Source organism: Chiloscyllium plagiosum, chromosome 1, assembly GCF_004010195.1.
Source record: "Chiloscyllium plagiosum isolate BGI_BamShark_2017 chromosome 1, ASM401019v2, whole genome shotgun sequence".
NCBI lineage: Eukaryota > Metazoa > Chordata > Chondrichthyes > Orectolobiformes > Hemiscylliidae > Chiloscyllium > Chiloscyllium plagiosum.
In genome coordinates, this window is record NC_057710.1 from 114,957,991 (window position 1) to 114,979,229 (window position 21,239).

The 21,239-nt window shown below is 41.4% G+C and overlaps 1 protein-coding gene across 1 annotated transcript in view; it reads left to right on the forward strand.

Annotated features, from left to right (window-relative positions):
• Window positions 1-21,239, forward strand: part of cc2d2a (coiled-coil and C2 domain containing 2A) — a 183,697-nt gene that overhangs the window by 54,628 nt on the left and 107,830 nt on the right. Inside the window, exon 10 of the mRNA XM_043700613.1 lies at window positions 17,696-17,899. Coding sequence (XP_043556548.1) covers window positions 17,696-17,899 — 204 coding nt within the window. The remainder of the gene's footprint in view (window positions 1-17,695; window positions 17,900-21,239) is intronic.

The window sequence follows — 21,239 nt, forward strand, 5'->3', positions numbered from 1 at the left end:
GTAAATGTAGGGGTATGGGTGGTTTGCGCTTCGGCGGGTCGGTGTGGACTTGTTGGGCCGAAGGGCCTGTTTCCACACTGTAAAGTAATCTAAAGAGTGGGAGCTTGTATGTGCTGTCACATTTTATATTTTATAATGTGAATATAGTTCAGCTGTTACAAAATATTTTGGAAAATCTGTATGTCATGAATCTCACTCTGCAAGTACAAATCTACCTTTCTTTATCTTCCTTTCAAACTGAATTTCCCAGTAACTGGTTGTCTTTTTGTTGTTTGTACCTTCTTGAGGTATCTTTCCTGTAATCAGATGATCTGTTATCCAAGTGGATTTTGAAATCTGGGTGTATTATTCATTTGTTTTTGCTATAACTTCTGTTGCTTTATCATCATCAGAGTTTAATGTTTGTTTTCTTGTGTGAGCCATTTATCTATCCGAGTTGCATCGAAGGGTCTGTTTCCATGCTGTATATCACTATGACTCTAGTTCTATACTAAAAGCTTGACTTTGAAATTCTTGGGCCACAGTCCTGGCAGGACCAGAGGGCCAAAGTGTAACCCTCTATGCCCAAGCTAAAAGGTGTGGTCTGTGTACTGAACTATCAAGGTAAGTGTTGCCTGCAATCCTGCACTAAGTGTTTTTCTCCAGTAAGGTGCTTCATGTCTAGTTGGAATGGTGCCACCCATTAAAATAACAGAGCAGGCACTGGATGGAGCCAACAAAAATCCTTCCCTTGAATATCTGCTCCCAGTGGGAAAGTCATCGATGTTGGGCAATATAATACAAGTATTCACCATTCTGAGAGGGTGCAGTAGAGTGGCCAGAAGTCATTTGTTTCTCTAGTGTTCAGGAGGTCTAAAAAAAGACATCTTAGAATCAAAGTTAAATGCAATAAGTTTAGAACATAGAGCATCAGAAACATGAATGTCGAATTCAATTTCAAGCTTGGTGGTGAAAACAGAAACTGCACAATTTAAGTTGAATATGGTAGGTGAAGGGTTATAGGTCCAAGGTGAATGAATAGATTGGGACTCTTTTCTCCAATTGAGGATAAATGTCCTAGTTGTCAGGGTTGTAACTGATGTATTTATAAAGTTAACAAATAAGATCTTCTGCAATTCTCTTAACAACTCATACTAACTCTGTGCATGAGATTCCTGATGCATTATCGGGACAAAAAGGTGGTTTGGTGGGGCTGGGGCAGGAGGAAAAGTGGAAGATCTCAACTTGATTTTGCAGAGAGTCTTGGTTGGGGCAGATTGTGTTTTATTTCAATTTCCTGCTCACGGTATGCCTAAAGGCAAAAAAAAACCTCCTGTTCAATCCTCGTCAAGCTTCAGAAAATTTGGAAGCTTCTGCTCATTTGTTTAGAGTTTATTTACACAAATCAGATTAGACCAGGGAAACCCACTCCTTGCAATCAGTCAGGTCCCAGAATTATATCATTTTTAAGAGCCAGGCATGTTCTAGCGATTGGGTACATAAAGAACAGGGGTCTGATTTCTCTTCACAGATGCTCCCAGACCTGCTGAGTTTTTGCAGCAATTTCTGTTTGTCTTTGGTTCTGATTTCCAGCATTCAATTTTTGTTGTCTTAATTGAGGAATGAATGCCTGCTACTGAGAATCTTTAGATAATGCTATTTTGCTGAGATTCTGAAATATCTAAATCATTTGTTTATTATTCCATCCTCACGCCACCCACCATGCATTCCCTTTCTTGCAAGGTTTACTGAGTGGGGTATTCACATAAGAGGCAGACAATTTCCTTGTTTAAAGTTCAATGTTTTGATTTTGTACAGATCCTTATGGATGGAAAACATTACAAAATTGAACAGTGTCATTTCTGATAGCATATATGATTTATAATTGTTGATGCTTTGACAGTTACACAGCAGACCTAGGCATATGAAAAATAATTACTGCACATACTTAAATCCGTAGTGAAAACAACAAATGCTGAGGATCACCATGCGTCAGGCAGCATCCATGGAGAGCGAGCAAGCTAACATTTCGAGTCTGCATGACTCTTCATCAGAGCTGAAGTGATGTGTGGAAGGGACAGCATTTATATGATACGGGTGGTGGTAGTGGGTGCTCACCATACCTCCAGACGTTCCCCTCTCTGAGGCTGAACATACTGTCCTCAGCAAAAGACTCAACTTCATACCCTTATGCCCCCACCTTAATGAATTTCAGGCTGGTCATGCTGTGGAACTGTTTTTCCGCTGCCTCTGTCTCCGCGCTCACCTCTTCTCACAGGACTCCACTTGTCCAGACCTTGCTCACCTACAAGAATTCTCTGATGCCTTCCACCATTTTGACAATTTCCAGTTCTCTGGCCCTACCTGCCTCCTGTTCACCATGCATGTCCAATCCCTCTATCCCTCCATTCCACACCAGGATGGTCTGAGAGCTCTTGGCTTCTTCCTGGACCAGGGGCCTGAACAATCTCCATCACCCACCACTCTCCTCTGCCTGGCTGAACTTGTTCTCTCACTGAACAATTTCTGCTTTAATTCAATTCACGCCTGCCAAGTCAAAGGAGTGGCAATGGGCAGCCGCATGGGTCCCAACCATATTTCAGAGGAGGAGGTGCTAGATGTCTTGAAACACACAAAAGTCGATAAATTCCCAGCACCTGATCAGGTGTACCCTAGAACTCTGTGGGAAGCTAGGGAAGTGATTGCTGGTCCCCTGCTGAGATATTTGTATCGTTGATAGTCACAGGTGAGGTGCCAAAAGACTGGAGGTTGTTTAACATGATTCCACTACTTAAGAAAGCTGGTAAGGAAAAACTAGGAAACTATAGACCGGTGAGCCTGACATCGGTGGTGGGCAAGTTGTTGGAGGGAATCCTGAGAGACAGGATTTACATGCATTTGGAAAGGCAAGGACTGATTAGGGATAGTCAACATGGCTTTGTGTGGGGGAAATCATGTCTCACAAACTTGATTGAGTGTTTTGAAGAAGTAACAAAGAGGATTGATGAATGCAGAGTGGTGGACTTGATCTATATGGACTTCCTTAAGGCGTTCGACAAGTTTCCCCATGGGAGACTGGTTAGCCAGGTTAGATCTGTGGAATACAGGGAGAACTAGCCATTTGGATACAGAACTGACTCGAAGGTAGAAGACAGGGGGTGGTGGTGGAAGGTTCCTTTTCAGACTGGAGGCCTGTGACCAGTGGAGTGCCACAAGGATCGGTGCTGGATCTGTTAGTTTCTTTTTCCTAGGTTTCACACACCAACTTCTGCAAACAGTTAAAGTTTGTTAAAGCCTGATACGCTTCGCAGGCATGCAAAGTCAAGTCAAAAGAGGACCCTGAACAAAGAAAGCACATCCCCTTTACACAGGAGAGTTGGTAATGCTCACAGATCACTGTGGCCACTCCGCCTCTCTCACCCCCAGGTACAATGGTAGGTTAAGATCATTCTCAGAGATAATGTAGGACCTTGAAAACTTCGCTCATTTTGCCTCCCGTTTCCATCCCCAGTTACTTTCACATTATCCATTTCTGACATTTCCCTTCCTTTCTTTGACCTCTCTGTCTGCATTTTGGGGAACAAACTGTCCACTGCCATCCACTACAAAGTCACGGACTCCCTTAGCTACCTTCAGTGCGGCTTTTCACACCCCATGTCTGGCAAGAACTCCATCCCATTCTCCCAGTTCCTTTGCCTACGTCACATCTGTTTGGATGATGATGCCTTCCAAAACAGCTCTGTTGACACATCTTCCTTCTGCCATGACTGTGGTTTCCCACCCACAGTGATTGACAGGACCCTCAAATGCCTCCAACCTTTCACCCGTGATTCTGCCCTTCCTATTCCCATCACTCACAACGGCGTGAACAGGCTCCCCTTCTCCCACCATTCTCCACATTTAAAGGATCATTTTCCTCCATGTCAGACAACTCCAGGAGAACGCCAGTACCAAACACATCTTCTCCTTCCTCCCTGTCCGCCTTTTGCAGGGATCATTCCTCCGGGACACCCTAGTCGAATCCATAAGCAACCCCCCCACAAAGACACACACAGAGCACCTTCCCATATAACAGCAGAAGGTGCAACACTTACACCTCCTCCCTGCTCACCCTCCAAGGACTGAAAGAGTCTTTCCAGATGAACCAGCATTTCACCTGTACCTCCTTTAATCTTATGTATTGTATTCGCTGCACCCAGTTTGGCTAAGTCTACATTGGAGAAACCAAATGCAGATTGGATGAGTGCTTCGCAGAACCCCCCACCCCCACAATCTGTATGCAAGCAGGACACCAGCCTTCCCGCATCCTGTCATTTTAACACAATGTCCTGCTCACGTGCCCACATTGTCTTCGGCATGCTGCAGTGTTCCAGTGAATCACAGCACAAACATCTCCTCTTCAAACTAGGCACTTTACAACCTCCTGGGCTTAATATTGAGTTTAACACCTTAAAATTGTGAACCATTTCTTTCCTTCCTTTTCGCTTGAATTATGTCCTTCCCCTCCCCTATCCCACTTATTGTCCTTTCAAGTCTGCCAGGAGGTACACCATTGTTCTGACATTCTCACATTCCTATCACTTAACGTAAACTACAGAGGAACCTCCATTATAGGAGGGACACGGGTGGGGAGTATTTCGTTCGGTTAATCGAATTCTGGATAATTGAATGCCGGACAACATAGTTTAATCAAACCCCTGGACATTGCGATCTTGTCGGATAATCTGAGATTCAGATAGTCGAGTCCTGGATAATTGAGATTCTTCTGTATTAACATCTTTTCTCCATTAGCACCCTACACCCGCTAGCCCCATCACCTGCCTGAACTATAGCATACATGCATACCCTCCACGCTTCGCTTCAGCTCTGAGGAAGAGCTATCTAGACTCAAAAAGTTAACTTGCTCTCTCTCCATGGATGCTGTCTGACCCATTATGATCTCCAGCATTTGTTTTCAGAACTAGATGTATGACTGTCAGTAACAATATTTTTTCAGTTCTCAGTACTGTGAACTAGAAATGTTTGTATTATGTCAGTATATTGTCAAAGCAGATATTGTTGTGAGATTGTCAGGGTACCATGTGTAACAGTAATTATATAAATTAAGAGAATATCAGTGACACACAGGGCTCAATTTTCATCTGGTGCAGAGGCTTTCGGTGGTGTATGAATGACCATATTTAGTCTCTTTTTGGAGGAAATTCAGTTTTGCTCTGCATTCTCAACTCTGCACCAATTTCCTCTGGCCACTTTATGGGTAGGTTCCCCATTTAAATGGTGGACAAAAAGTGGATTTTCTCCACTTTTGTTTGGTGGGGTGGGTCCTTGGGAGCCCATTTAAAACATGTCAGGCTTGAGAATTCATGAAGAAAATGGAAATCAGTTCAGGATATCTGAAGCATGCTTAAAGGTATGTGAAATGGGGGTCATGTTGCGGCTCTACAAGACATTGATTGGGCCACTTTTGGAATACTGTGTGCAGTTCTGGTCTCCCTCCTATCGTAAAGGTGTTGTGAAACTTGAAAGGGTTCAGAAACTATTTACAAGGATGTTGCCAGGATTGGGGGGTTTGAGCTATAAGGAGAGGCTGAACAGGCTGGGGCTGTTTTCCCTGGAGCTTCGGAGGCTGAGGGGTGATCTTATCGAGGTTTATAAAATCATGAGGAGCCTGGATAGCATAAATAGACAAAGTATTTTCCCTGGGGTGGGGAGTCCAGAACTAGAAGGCATAGGTTTAGGGTGAGAGGGAAAAGATATAATAGGGACCTAAGGGGCAACTTCTCCACCCAGAGGTACATGTACGGAATGAGCTGCCAGAGGAAGTAGTGGAGGTGGGTACAATTGCAACATTTAAAAGGCATTTGGATGGGTATATGAATAGGAAGGGTTTGGAAGAATCTGGGCAAAATGCTGGCAAAACGGACTAGATTAGGTTAGGACATCTGTTTGGCATGGACGAGTTGGACGAAAGGGCCCGTTTCCAAGCTATTCATCTCTATTTCTCTATGACTCAATGACTTCAAAAACTTTTAAATGTCACTTTTACGTACTGTATTACAATGTAGATATGTTGCTAATGCTAGTGATTCATCATGGGGATTTATCCTTTTAAGATGAGTTTACTCTTACATTGATCAGTGTTATGCATTTGTTCTCATGCATTACAGTGTTCTTCCAATGACAGGGGGAGAGAGAGAGAGAGCAGGCACTGGAATGCCCTATCAACTCGTGCTATCATCTTTTCTGGTGTGGCTGAATTTTTCTGACTGATTCTAAATGCAAATGGTTTAGATACTTTGAAAAAAGATCTACTCTTGTAAAAATCTAACCACATTTGATTGACAGACAATCTGCTTTGATATTGAAATGAGCATGTTCCACCCTTTTCTTTGTAGTGAGCAGCCTATTGTTTTAACAGCAATAGTCATGATCAGTTATTTAGTTGAGTTTGAAGTACTATGAACTTCTGTACAGTCGGTGTTATAGAGTCATGGAGTCATAGAGATGTACAGTACAGAAACAGACTCTTTGATCCAACTTGTCCATGCTGACCAGATGTTCTAATCTAATCTAGTTCCATTTTCCAGGACTTGACCCATATCCCTCCAAACCCTTCCTATTCATATGCCCATCCAGATGCCTTCTAAATGTTGCAATTGTACCAGCCTTAACCACTTCCTGTGGCAGCTCATTCCATACACGCACCACCCTCTCCATGAAAAAGTTGCCCCTTAGGTGCCTTTTATATCGTTCCCCTCTCACTCTAAACCTATGCCCTCTAGTTCTGGACCCCCCCACCCCAGGGAAAAGACCTTGTCTATTTATCCTACCCATGCCACTCACAATTTTATAAACTTCTATGAGGTCACCAATCTGCTTTCAGCACTTTAGGGAAAACAGCCCTGGCCTGTTCAGCCTCTCCCTGTAGCTCAAATCCTCTAACCCAAGCAATATCCTTGTAAATCTTTTCTGAACCCTATCAAGTTTCACAACATCTTTCAACAGGAAGGAGACCAGAACTGCATGCAATATTCCAAATGTGGCCTAACTTATCATCCTGTACAGCCGCAACATGACCTCCTAACTCCTACACTCAATACTCTGACCAATAAAGGAAAGTATACCAAACGCCTTCTTCACTATCCTATCCACCTGCGACTCCACTTTCAAGGAGCTATGAACCTGCATTCCAAGGTCTCTTTGTTCAGCAACACTCCCTAGGATCTTATCATTAAATGCACCTTGCATTTATCTAAATTAAACTTTTGCCACTCCTCAGCCCATTGGCCCATCTGATCAAGATTCCATTGTACTCTGAGGTAACCTTCTTCACTGTCCACTGCACCTCCAATTTTGGTGTTATCTGTAAACTTACAACTATACCTCTTATGTTCACGTCCAAATCATTTATATAGGTGACGAAAAGTAGTGGACCCAGCACTGATCCTTGTGGTACTCCACTGGTCACAGGCCTCCAGTCTAAAAAACAACCCTTCAGTTTTCTACCTTCGAGCCGTTCTGTATCCTAATAGCTAGTTTTCCCTAGTTAACCTTGCTAACCAGTGTCCCAGAGAGCGACGATCGTAGCTGAACATGCCCAAACAATGCAGAATTGTATTCAGCAGAATCAATGAAATGATGAACTACAAATCAGGTGCAGTAATGGCCAAAATGTACATTGTTCTTATCAGAATATATCTTCAATGTAGTGTTCATATTCAAGTACTGGAGGCAATGCCATGAACAGCCTAAGGCTAATTCCTAATCCAGAGGTCTGAGTCAAGATGAACTTGGAAAGTAGGCACATGAAATGTGATTTTATGAAGAAACTGTTATAGCTATGGAAAAAATAAATCTGAAAACATACTTTAAACTTGAGAGCAAGACAATGTGCCACAAATTAAAATAAATAAAAGATATATTTGGGATAGTGAGCAGGACATCGTTCACATTAGTAGTGATCTGTGTGTGGATATATCCAGTTGAAATAGTGGAGGGAATTACCCTGGAAACATCCACCACTCGCTTAAATGGCAGGTAGCTGAACGAAAGAGAGCCAAATGACCTTCCCCAGCTGTAAGTGTCTCAAGAAAAGGAGATGGGGAATGTACAGTAGGGAGTATTTAAAAGAGAGGTCAACATTTCTGAAATAAAGATGTAAAATTTGTCAGAGTTGGTCGGCCCTAATAAAGGGCCCCACTTAAAATGTGAACCTATTTTCTGTAAAGGACGTTGAATGATTTTCTGCACATTGACAGAATTTAATTTTATTTCATATTTTCAGCATGTGTTTGAATTTAATAGTGTGCTTCCAAAGAAGGAAAATTGAAAGTCTCTTTTAAGATAATTATAACTGCATAATTTTGTACAATGAAAAATTTGGTATTTTTCAACAGATTTCTCAACTTTGAATTTGCCAGCACAGTCATTGAGATATTCCAGTTTGCCTGTTTAACTGAACTGGCCATTTGCTTAATTTGTTTTCCCTTGGATAGCTTACACTTTGTCCAGAATAAAATAGTGTTGAAGAGAGAGTTTTCCTTTTGTATATACTAGTAAGAGATTCCAGATGCTCAGACATTAATGTTTGTGCTTAGTTGCCAAATACCATGTTTAATAATGAAACAGGATATTTGCTTATAACCAAGTTTAACAGGAATGATGTAATGTAATTATAATTAATACTGTTTATTAGCACCTAATTTGCCCTGAATATCTGTAACTGACTTAAGAAATATTGCTTAATATCCGTTATTTCACATTGCTGGTTAGACAATGAAACATAGGCACAAGGATACTGTTGCAGACACTGTTAAATTCCAGCAATAGTAATGTGCTCCGGAATTAGCTACGTCTTTAGCCAAGCTGTTCCAGTGCAGCTACAATGCTGGCATCCACGTGGCAATGTGAAACATTGCCCAGGTATTTCCAGTCCACAAAAAGCAGGACAAATCCAACCTGACCAACTCTTGCCCACTAGTCTACTCTTGATCATCAGCAAAGTGATACAAGGGGTCATTAACATTGCTATCAAATGTGGTACACACTCAAGAATAATCTGCTTACTGATGCCCGGCTTGGGTTTCCCTAGGCCCACACACTCAGTTCCTAACCTCGTTACATGGTTCAACATGGACAAGGGTGCTGATTTCCAGTGTTATGCCGTGAGTGATTACCATTGACATCAAAGCAACATTGACTGAATGTGGCCTCAAGTAGCCCGAGAAAAACTGGAGTCAACAGGAATTGAGGAAAAGCTGTCCACAGTAATCCAAGATGGAGGATGGGAAAAAATTGTGGCAGTAGGAGCTGCTCCTTTTGTTTTTGAGGTATTTTTGGTATTGGAGGTGGTTTCCTCGAATTCCAGGAGCAGGAATTACTGTTTATATGCTGTTGTGTTGTTTTGGAACTTGGGAGAAAAAAAATCAAAACAGCAGTACTTTTAAAATGGAGAAGGACAGACAAAAGGCAGTGACCACATGGTCACTGAAGGAGAGAGAGAAAGAAATCTACATTGCTAAACTGACGCAACAGTGAATCTGTGCAGTTACTGTCTTTGCTGTTTGAATTTACGTATCTCTAGACATTGAAGTGCATTTAGGAAAACTTAACAAACAGCGAAATTCACAGTTGACCTTGGCGGAACCTGTGTGGGAGACCTCACAGCACAGGAACAGATAAGTGCATAGTTTTGAAGTGTTGCCTTGCTGTAAATCTACAATAGTAAGTAAAATGAGTCCTTTCTTGATTATATGTTTTATTGAGATCTGTCTCTTGATTAAATTTTAAAAATATAAGCTATAAGTAGTAAGTTAGCCTGGAACAGTAATTTTAGAGCAATAAGACAATGCTATTTTCTGGGTCTGCAGATTGTGAAGGAGCAAAGATGGCCTTTAGTAGAGTGATATGCTCTTTTCAGATGTGGGAGTTTAGGGAGTGTTTACATTTTGCTGAGGATTATGTCTGCAGGAAATGTCTTTGGTTGCGAATCCTCTCAGATTGAATAAATCTGTTAGAGTGACAGTTAGAGACAATGAAGAATTTACAAGAGCAAGGGGGTGTGATGGATGGCAGTTATAGGAAGGGAGAAAAGCTGCTGATGTAGTCAGGTAGATGGGCTAACTCCAGCAAAAGGTAGGAGGGGTAGGCAGGTAGTGCAGGGGTCTTCTGTGGCTATCCCCATTTCAAACAAGTATGCTGTTTTGGAAAATGTAGGGGGTGATGGGCTCTCAGGGGAATGTAGCACGAACAGCCAGGTTTCTGCTATCGAGACAGGCCTTAATATAATGAGGGGTGCGTGGGGTTCCAAGCAATCGATTGTGATAGGGGCCTTTCTAGTCAGTGGCACAGACAGACGTTTCTGTGACTATCAGCGAAAAATCAGAATGGTATGTCGCCTCCCTGATGCCAGGATCAAGAATATCTCAGAGAGAGTGCAGAACGTTCTCAAAGGGGAGACTGACCAGCAGGATGTCATTGTACACATTGAAGCCAATGACGTAGGAAGCGAAAAGGATAAGATTCTGAAGGGAGAGTATAGAAAGTTAGGCAGGAATTTAAAAAGGAGGTCTTCAAGTTTAGTAATTTTTGGATTATTCCCGGTGCTACAAGGTAGTGAGGGTAGGAATAGGAGGATAGAGCAGATGAATGTGTGGCTGAAGAGCTGGTGCATGGAAGATGGGTTCACATTTTTGGATCATTGGAATCATTGTACAGAAATGACCTGTACAAGAAGGATGAATTGCACCTGAAGGGGTCTAATATATTGGTTGGGAGATTTGCTAGAGCTGGCCGGAAGGATTTAAACTAGTAAGATGGTGGGGTGGGACCCAGGGAAATAGTGAGGAAAGAAATCAATCTGAGACTGGTACAGTTGAGAAAAGGAGCAAGTCAAACAGTCAGGGCAGGTAGGGACAAAGCAGAGAACAAAGTAGGACTGATAAACTGCATATACAGGAAGTCCTCGGTCTACAAACGAGTTCCGTTCTTAAGGCTGTATGTAAGTCAAATTTATATGTAAGTTGGAACAGTTACGTACGGTTCATATCTGACGTCAAATGTCTTAGTATATATTTTACCTAAAACAGTAAAGAAACATTCTTAAACTGTTTAGATAGAAAAGAAAAGATAATGATGAAAGGTTAACACTTACCCTTGTTCCGATCGATGTCTTGCATACTGGAATTACAATTAACAATTAAGATGACTTTATGAATTGAATGATGGTCATGGTGTTGGAGAGGATGGGCCAGGTGCTGAAGTCAATTCCTTAAAGCAAACATCAAGGGTGGCTTGAACAGACCTTTCCTTTTTCTCATTATAAATGGTCTTGTAGCAGCTGAGTCCATCGGTAACTATCCAGTAAACTTTGGTGAATCTCTCTGTATTATGATCTTACTTCTCTAACTTTGTCATCCCTGTTTCAATGAGATGAAAGGCTTCAACTAACTCCTTCAAAAACCTCTTGGGTTCTAGGGTTTCTAGGTCCGAGCCTCCTTCCTCAAATGTTATCATCTGCTGCTCCAGCGCCATAAGGTCCTCAGTGGTCAGTTCTTCAGCGTGGGATTCAAGCAAGGCCAAGACATCATCTCCATTGATGTCTAACTGCAATAGATTGTTAGCAGTGTCGACCACAGCTTGCCTGGCTTCAGCGATGTCCTCACCTCTAAACTCTGTACAACTGTCTGCGAATTGGGGGCACAATTTATTCCATACTCCTTTCATGTTGGTATTCTTCACTTCCTCCCATGAATCTGCAAAGTTTTTGATGCCATTGTGGATATTGTAATTCCTCCAGGACTCCTTTAAGGTCATTGCATCATCTTGGGTAGCCCTGACTGCTTGTGAGAAGGTCTGGCGTAAATAGTAAGCCTTAAAGGAAGCTATGATTCCCTGACCCATTGGCTGAAGTAGTGATGTGGTGCTGGGCAGTAAAAAGCTGACCTTTGCATTTGGGGTGAAGGTTATCTAAAGTGCTTGGATGTCTGGGGGCATTGTCAAGCACAAGGAGAATTTTGAAAGGAATCTGCTTGGCCAAACAATTACATTCAGCAGCAGGAACAAAAAAAAATCAGGACCCAGTCATCAAAGAGAGCTTTTGTTACCCAAGCCTTTGTGTTTGCCTTCCAAATAACAGGAAGAGATGCCTTGATGATTCGCGTAAGTGTCTTCGGATTTAAGGAGCGATACACAAGCATTGGCTTAACCTTGCAATCCCTGGATGCGTTACCACCAAGCAATAACGCTAGCCTATCCTTGGATCCCTTTTGCCCTGGAGCAGCTTTCTCCTCTTTTGAAATGTATGTTCTTTTTAGGCATTTTTTTCCAAAATAAGCCGGTCTCGTCTACGTTAAGTGTTTGCTTAGGCACATCATAATCTCCCTCCTCAATAATTTTATGAAACATTTCGGGAAACTCTCTTGCAGCACTTACTGCTTCACCTTGTACTTTAATATTGTGTAAATTTACCCTCCCTTTGAAATGGGTGAACCAACCCCTACTCGCAACAAGTTCTTCATCACAATCACCTTCACCTGCTGCAAGTGCAGCTTTTAAATCTCTGAAAAGGCTTTGACCCTTTTCTTGCACTAAACCAAGGATAATAGTTAGAGGATCCTCAAACCAAATTACCAATAGCTTTTCCATTTTGATAATTAAACCACTGCATTGCTTAGTGATAATTGTCTCTTTCATTGGGACAGAAATGCTCCATTCCTCTCCCCTTGTCCTTTATAATTATCCCAATGGTTGACCAACTGTAGCCTAACGCTTTTTCGATGTTTGTTGATGCTTCACCTGTCTCTGATTGCTTATTATTTCCACTTTCCTTTCGATTGTGATCGTTTTCCTTTTCTTCGATGCATCACCGCTTGCATCAGATTTGAGCTTTGAAACCATGGTCACCAGGGAAAACACACAACTTAAACTGGTGAAGACAGAAGGCCAACGACCTGCTAAAAACGTGTAGTCTTTTGCGGACTACTGTACAGACAGGTACTGTACAGTAGTCTGCCCGTTCGTTAGCACGAACCATTGTTTGTAACTCGGATAATAGGTTTCAGTGGGGTCAGTTCGTAAGTATGGGCGTTCATAAGTCAGGCATTCATAACCTGAGGACTTCCTGTACTTCAATACAAGAGGTCTAACAGGTAAGGCAGGTGAACTCAGGGCATGGTTGGGAACGTGACTCGGATGTCATAGCAGTTACAGAAATGTGGCTCAGGGATGGACAAGACTGGCAGCTTAATGTTCCAGGATACAAATGCTATAGGAAGGACACAAAGTGTGGGGGGTGGGGGGGGCGGGGGGTGCAAGAGAGGAGGGGGAGTGGTGTTTTTGATAAGGGATAGCATTACAGCTGTATTTAGGGAGGATGTTCCTGGGAATATATCCAGGGAAATTATTTGGATGGAACTGAGAAATAAGAAAGGGTTGATCACTTTATTGAGATTGTGTTACAGACCCCCTAATAATCAGTGGGAAATTGAGAAACCGATTTCTAGGGAGATTTCAGTTATCTGTAAGAATAATAGGGTTGTTATGTTAGGGGATTTTAACTTGCTAAACACAGACTGGAATTGCCATAGTGTTAAGGGTTTAAATGGAGAGGAATTTGTTAAGTGTACACAAGAAATGTTTCTGATTCAGTATGTGGATGTACCAACTAGAGAAGGTGCAAAACATGATCTACTGTTGGAAAATAAGGCAGGGCAAGTGACTGAGATGTCGCTTTGGGGCCAGCAATCATAATTCTATTAATTTTAAAATAGTGATGGAAAAAGATAGAGCGGATCTAATAGTTGAAGTTCTAAATTGGAGGAAGGCTAATTTTGACTGCATTAGGCAAGAACTTTCAAAAACCATTTGGGTTCAGATGTCGAAGGTAAAGGGACAGCTGGAAAATGGGAATCCTTCAGAAATTAGATAACAAGAGTCCAGAGACAGTAAATTCCTGTTAGGATGTAGGGAATGCTGGACGACTTGAGAAACTGAGGTTTTGGTTCAGAAAGAGAAGGAAGCATATGTCAGGTATAGACAGGAGAGATCGAGAGAATCCTTAGAAGAGTGTAACGGCAGTATGAGTATACTTAAGAGTGAAATCAGGAGGGCAAAAAGGGGATGTGTGATAGCTATGGCAAAAAGGCTTAAGGATAATCCAAAAGGTTTTTATAAATACATTAAGGACAAAAGGGTATCTAGGGACAGAACAGGGCACCTGAAAGATCAGCAAGGCCACCTGTTCTTGGAGCTGCAGGAGATGGGAAGATATTAAATGTGTATGTTGCATCAGTGTTTACTGTGGAGGATATAGAAAGGTGACATTTTGAAAAAATGTCCATATTACAGAGGAGGACGTGCTGGATGTCTTGAAGTGCATCAAAATGAATAAATTTCCAGGACCTGATAAGGTGTACCTTAGAACTCTGTGGAAAGCTAGGGAAGTGTTTGTTGGCCCCCTTACTGAGATATTTGCATCATTAATAGTCACAGGATTTACATGTATGTGGAAAGGCAAGGACTTTTCAGGGATAGTCAGCATGGCTTTGTGTATGGGAAATCGTATCTCATGAACTTGATTGAGTTTTTTGAAGAAGTAACAAAGAGGATTGATGAGGGAAGAGCAGTGGACGTGATCTATATGGACTTCAGTAAGGCATTTGACAAGGTTCCTTATGGGAGACTGGTTAGCAAAGTTAGATCTCTTGGAATACAAGGAGAACCATGTAGCCATTTGGATACAGAACTGTCTCGTAGGTAGAAGACAGAGAGTGGTGGTGGACGGTTGTTTTTAAGACTGGAGGCCTCTGACCAGTGGAGTTCCACAAGGATCGATACTGGGTCCACTACCTTTTGTCAATTATATAATGATTTGAATGTGAACATAGGAGGTATAATTAATAAGTTTGCAGATGATACCAAAATTGGAGGTGAAGTGGACAGCGAAGAAGGTTACCTAAGATTACAATGGGGAGATCTTGATCAGATGGGCCAGTGGAGTGAGGAGTGGCAGATGGAGTTTAATTTAGATAAATGCGAGGTGCTGCATTTTGGAAAAGCAAATCATAACAGAACTTATACACTTAGTGGTCCTAGGGAGTGTTGCTGAATAAAGAGATCTTGAAAGTAGAGTTGCAGGTAGATAGGATAATGAAGGAGGCGTTTGGTATGCTTTCCTTTATTAGTCAGAGTATTGAGTATAGGAGTACAGAATGTTAGTTAGGCCACTTTTGGAATATTATGTGCAATTCTGGTCTTCTTCGTTTTGGAAGGATGTTGTGAAACTTGAAAGGGTTCAGAAAAGATTTACAAGGATGTTGCCAGTGTTGGAAGATTTGAGCTATAGGGAGAGGCTGAATAGGGTGGGACTGTTTTCCCTACAGCATTGGAGGCTGAGGGGTGACCTTGTGGAGGTTTATAAAATCATGATGGGTATGGATGGGCTAAATAGACAAAGTATTTTCCCTGGGGTGGGGGGGGGGAGGGGAGAGTCCAAAGCTAGAGGGCATAGGTTTAGAGTGAGAGTGGAAAGACATAAAAGGGACCTAAGGGGCAACCTTTTCACACAGTGTGTGGTGCATGTATGGAATGAGCTGCCAGAGGATGTGGTGGAGCGTGGTACAATTGCAGCATCTAAAAGGATCTGGATGGATACATGAATAGAAGGGGTTTAGACGGAAATTGGTCAAATGCTGGCAGGTGGGACTAGATTAGGTTAGGACCCCTGGTTGACATGGACGATTTGGACCGAAGGGTCTATTTCCGTGCTGTACATCTCTATGACTCTATGACACTGGTTGGAGTTATATCTAGCTAACAGGAAGGTGATTGCAGTTGCTGGACGTCAGTCATCTCAGTCCATGGACATTACTGCAGGAGTTTCTCAGTGGTAGCATCTTGGAGCCAACCATCTTCTTGCTGCCGCACTCAAGACCTTCAATCTACAATAAGGTCAGAAGTGGAGAGGTTTGGTGATGATACCACAATATTCAATACAGTCGTAACTTCTCAGTTACTGAAACAGACAATATCTTCATACAGCAGGATCTGAACAATAGTTAGCTTTGAGTGGAAGTAACATGCATGAGACAAATGCAAGACAATGACCATCTTCAGCAAAAGAGAATCTAACCATCTCTGTTTGACATTGAATGACAATGCCATGGCTGAATACCCAGCTGTTACCATCTTGCGATTATTGTTCGCCAGGAACTGAAATGGACCAACCATACAAACACCATTGCTTCAGAGGCCTAGAATTTTGTCACACATAATTCAACGTCTGATTCCCCGAGGCCTGTCCAACATCTACAAGGGCAAAAGACAGGAGTGTGGTGGAATACTTTCCACTTAAATGGATGAGAGCAGCTCTCCAAAAACAATCAAAAGTCTTGCGGCTGTCCAAGACAAAACAATTCACTTGTTTAGTATCTACCCTATGTAGGCTTTCAATAGTGCCAATAATGTATGCCGTCTATGAGATGTGCAACAGTAGCTCACAAAGATGCCATCGATAGGGTCTTCCAAACTAGTGACCTTCACTGCCCAGACCTCAAGAGAAGTAGTTGCTTTGGGTTAAAATTGTGGGTGTGAATAGCATTCCCTTCACTCCCCACCCCATGTGCTGCAGTAGTTCAAGAAAGCAGCTCACCATCAATTAGGGATGAGAATAAATACCTGCCTAGATAGTAGTGCACTCAATTTAAAGTTTTTATCAAAAAATTACTTATGCTCAGGCAAAGTACATCTGATTAAATCAGAGCAATCTAGTTATACTTTGCTTCTGAACATGTATTTGTGATGTAACTTATTTGGGAATGTATTTTAAATATTATCCGGTCTGTATACAAATAGGTAAATTATAATTTCAAGTCAATAACATTTTTGTGCAATGACTAAATCTCCCAAATTCCACAAAGTAGAAAATAGGAATTTTAAATAGCCAGGAGATTAATTGTTTGTTTAATTGTATAATTCCAATTGGCATCTGCATATTAAAGGGATTTTGCAATTGTTCTTTTCCGTGAAATTCAGGAGTCATCATAATGTGCCAGCATGGGTATACACGTAATTAGAAAAGGGAATGGAAATGTGCTATCACATTTTCATCATAACACACAGTGATGTTTCAGTGCAAATATTTAACTATTAAATGTTAGACTGAATTCAGTACATCAGCCTAATGTACATACTTTTATTGTGGTTTTAATAATTGATAGGTTAGTTTTATTGTCAAAAAAGCAAAGAACTACAGATGCTGGAAATCAGAAACAATAACAAACCAATGGAAAAAACACGGCAGGTCTAGCAGCAGATATAGAGAGAAAGCTGAATAACGCTCCTATTTTCAGATGGCTAACAGAACTACTGTAATGCTGTGTTCAGATCATATTTAGCTGTTGTTAAATGAAGAGGAACTGAATTTATAGAAAGTTTTCACTATCGATGCTGGAAATGATGAAGTAGTGTAGATCATAATGACAAGATTTGTGGTTTTAGGGATTGATGGACATGTACACATGCCAATCATACCTGATTTTTATTATTTCATATTTAGTTTCTCTTTGCAGAAGAAAGACATATTCAGATTTTGCAAAGAAATGAGTTCTAGCATTTATAGCAAATTCACAGCAGCATTACTCCTTGTCTTTTCAGCTGAAAAATATGCACATTTCTCAGTGTAGCATTGTTTACATTGATATATTCATGTAATTTATAGGATGGGTTTCCTGCTGCTGAAGAGGCATATAACTTCTTCACCTTCAATTTTGATCCTGAACCTGAAGAGGCAGAAGAAAAGTCAAAAAAGCAAAAACGACTTGGAGCACCTAAAAAGATCGACCATGAAGAAGAATCGGAGGGTGACTGGGATGAAGAGGAGTCAACTATCAGAACAGAAGCGGAGGAAGAAGAAGAGGGAGAGGTAAACAAAGTACAGTAGCATCTCAAAGGGAGTATTAGTTGTCCATCCTTTCTGCAATCTAAATCTATGATTGTACCAAGACAAGTTTTATGCAGCTTCATGGTAATACTGTATCTTTTATTCTGCTTCCAACATTTACTGCAATTTTTTTTTCCCAAGTACGTTTTCCAATAGCTAAACATGCCAAGAAATGAATAGGCTGCACAAGATGAAGTTTGCTGACAATGATCTTTTTTCTCTTACTTTTACGTGACAACTTAAAAGGGGAGGAAGAGATTGTAAAATAGCAATTAGAACGGTCTCTATTTGTACCTTGTTAACTGTCCTCAATTGGAGCAACTATTGGGTGACAACAAACTGGCCAGGGCTATGATGTATGAGGTAATGATTGTGAAAGGGTTAATGTGGGAGACGGAATTAAGCCCCATGCAATCTGGTGACAAATGGTTTTGGGTGGGGAAGAAAGGAGTTTTGTAGGAGATCCTGATGGATTCAGATGAAAAATCATTATCTGCTGATTGTCTTAGTTTTTTTTTATGTTGAATTAGACAATGTAACATGTCAAAATTGCTATCATGCAATAAACAACATAATGTTAAGACAATTTCCTCTTCTCATTAAGACTCACTCGTGGTTCATCTTCGACCACTGATAAAGCATAGCAGGTCAGGTAGCATCCAAGGAGCAGGCAAATCGATGTTTTAGGCATAAACCCTTCATCAGGAATGAGCCTATGCTCGAAAGGTCGACTCTCCTGCTCCTCGGATGCTGCCTGACCGGCTGTGCTTTTCCAATGCTGCAGTTTTCGACTCTGATCTCCAACATCTGCAGTCCTCACTTTCTTCCACCAATGATAATCAATTTAGCACTTAGACTCACTCTACTGATTTAGAATATTTTGATAAGCTTCTGTTGCAGTTATGCATGTTTCCTTTGACCGTTTAGCTATTCCTCCTTGTTACAGTGCCCCATCACAGGCTGACCAACTTGTTTCCAATTTATTTCACAAGAGTAGAAAGGAGGATTGGGCTTTTGTGGGCCAGGAGGTGTGTGTTCAAGTTGTCTGGAGGTGTGCCAATATATGCCCAAAAAGTCTAGTTGGGTGGATGACACCAGAATGACACCAACAGCGTGGGTTCACTTGCTGCCCTGGCTGAGTTGGCTTAAAGGACTCTCCTTTGCAACCTCTCCTCTTGCCTGAGCCATGGTGAACCTTCAGATTAAATCACCACCAGTCATCTGTCTAATGAGGGAGCAGTCCTACCTTTAACTTCTATCAAAGGTATCATGTAACTGTATTTTAGGACTACAAGTTGCTTTTATCAAGGAAGTCATGCAAGTTGAAAATTTGTTTTCCAGCTGATGCGTACAATGGCAGAACTAGAATCAGCTTATGAATCAGGATAGCACAGGAAGCAAAGGTAGTTGATTCCATGTAAGTCAGTAACATTTTTTTTTAATCACTGCAAAGAATGACTTTATTTTGATCCAGAGATGAGAAACAACTGGGATGCAAAATTATTCAAAAAGAATTTTAGGAAGCAACATAGCGGTTTTAATTATAGATGATAACTATCAAATATGTAGCTTGATTAAAATATTTTGTTGCTGCTGTGTAGCTAAGTTAACTTCAATAATGTAGTTCTGACACTGTGAATTCTATCACGACCAGATACATAGAGCACAGAAAGTACAGCAAATGAACAGACCCTTCAGCCAACCATAACTGCACTAACCAAGATGCTATGTTAAACTAATCACATCTACCTGCACATAGTCTGCATATCTCTACTCCCTGTTTGTGTCTGTCAAAATACCTCCTAAACATTGCTATCTCCTCCTTCAGCAGTGTGTTACGGGCACCTACCTCTGTGTGAAAAAAAAACTTGCCTCACACATCTCCTTTAAACTCCCCCTCTCACTTTAAAACTGTGCCCACTAGTATTTGACATTTCCAACCTCGGAAAAAAACTCCAAGTAATCCACCCTGCCATGTCTCTCATAATTTTATGTAGTTATATCAGGTTATTCCTCAGCATCCAAAGCTCTAGCAAAAACAATCCAGGTTTGGCAAACCTCTTCTTGTAGCTACTACACTCCAATCCAGGTAACATCTGGTAAAGCTCTCCAAAGCCACACCCTTTCTATAGTATGGCAACCAGAGCTGCACACAGTACTCCAAATATAGACCAACTAAAATTTATAAGTTAATGTTACGTAAATGATAATGTAATATGGATGAATGAATTAGTTTTATTGTCACGTGCGCTGAGTACAGTGAAAAGTTTGCAGTGTTGCCACTTATGGCGCCATCTTAGGTAGAAGATACCTAGGTACAAATTCTTAAGTGTTTGGTACAAAATTGAAAGAGTAATGAATAAAAGTCCATAAGAGTAGAAGTTTCTTTAAAGAAAGTACTGAAATTACAGTCCTTTTCACCAAGTCTGTGCCAGCAGTGAGTGTCCAGACCATACTGGGCTTCAAAACTCGAGGCCTTGCCTCCCTGCAATGGTCTCTGATCAGGGACTCTCCTCCCTGTGATTGTCTCCGATCGGGAATCCCCTCCCTGCGATGGTCCCTGTTCGGGGACTCTCCTCCCTGCGATAGCCTCCAGTTTGGGACTCGCCTCCCACACTAACCTCCATTTCCTTCTGAGTAAGCTTTATTTAAAAAGTACAAGAAAAAAGAATGTGATAAAATTGTTTTTCTACTTTTTGGTATTTTATTTTTTAATTTTATTCTGATGAAATATGACAAGTGCTGTCATGAACAGGGTAACTGTCAAAAATGTAACGACATAGGTAGGAGGAGTGCTGAGGATGTTAGACAGGCTTTCAGTGATAAAATTGTTTTTCTACTTTTTGGTATTTTATTTTTTAATTTTATTCTGATGAAATATGACAAGTGCTGTCATGAACAGGATAACTGTCAGAAATGTAGATGTACTTTGTGTATGGATTTCCAAATACTTAAATGACTGATCAGAAAGTGGTTTCTGAATTTCTGAAAATGTTCTGTGACTAAACTGAGATCCTTGTCAACAACAGTAAAGGAAAAAATTACCTTGTGATTGTCACCCTTGTGAAGAAAGTACAGGGAACCTCAATTATCTGAACGTGATGGGCGGGCACTATTTCGTTCGGATAATTGATTATTCTGTTAATTAATTAATTGCCTTTCCTCTGGGGCTTGGAGTTTTTAAAGTCTGCTCCCTATTCAGGAGACTGCAGCAGCAAACAGCATGCGAGACCCCACCCCCAACCCCGTGCAACACCATCTCCCCCGCCCCTTGCCCCCAGCCCCATGCAACACTGCCCACAACCCCGTCCAACACCACCCC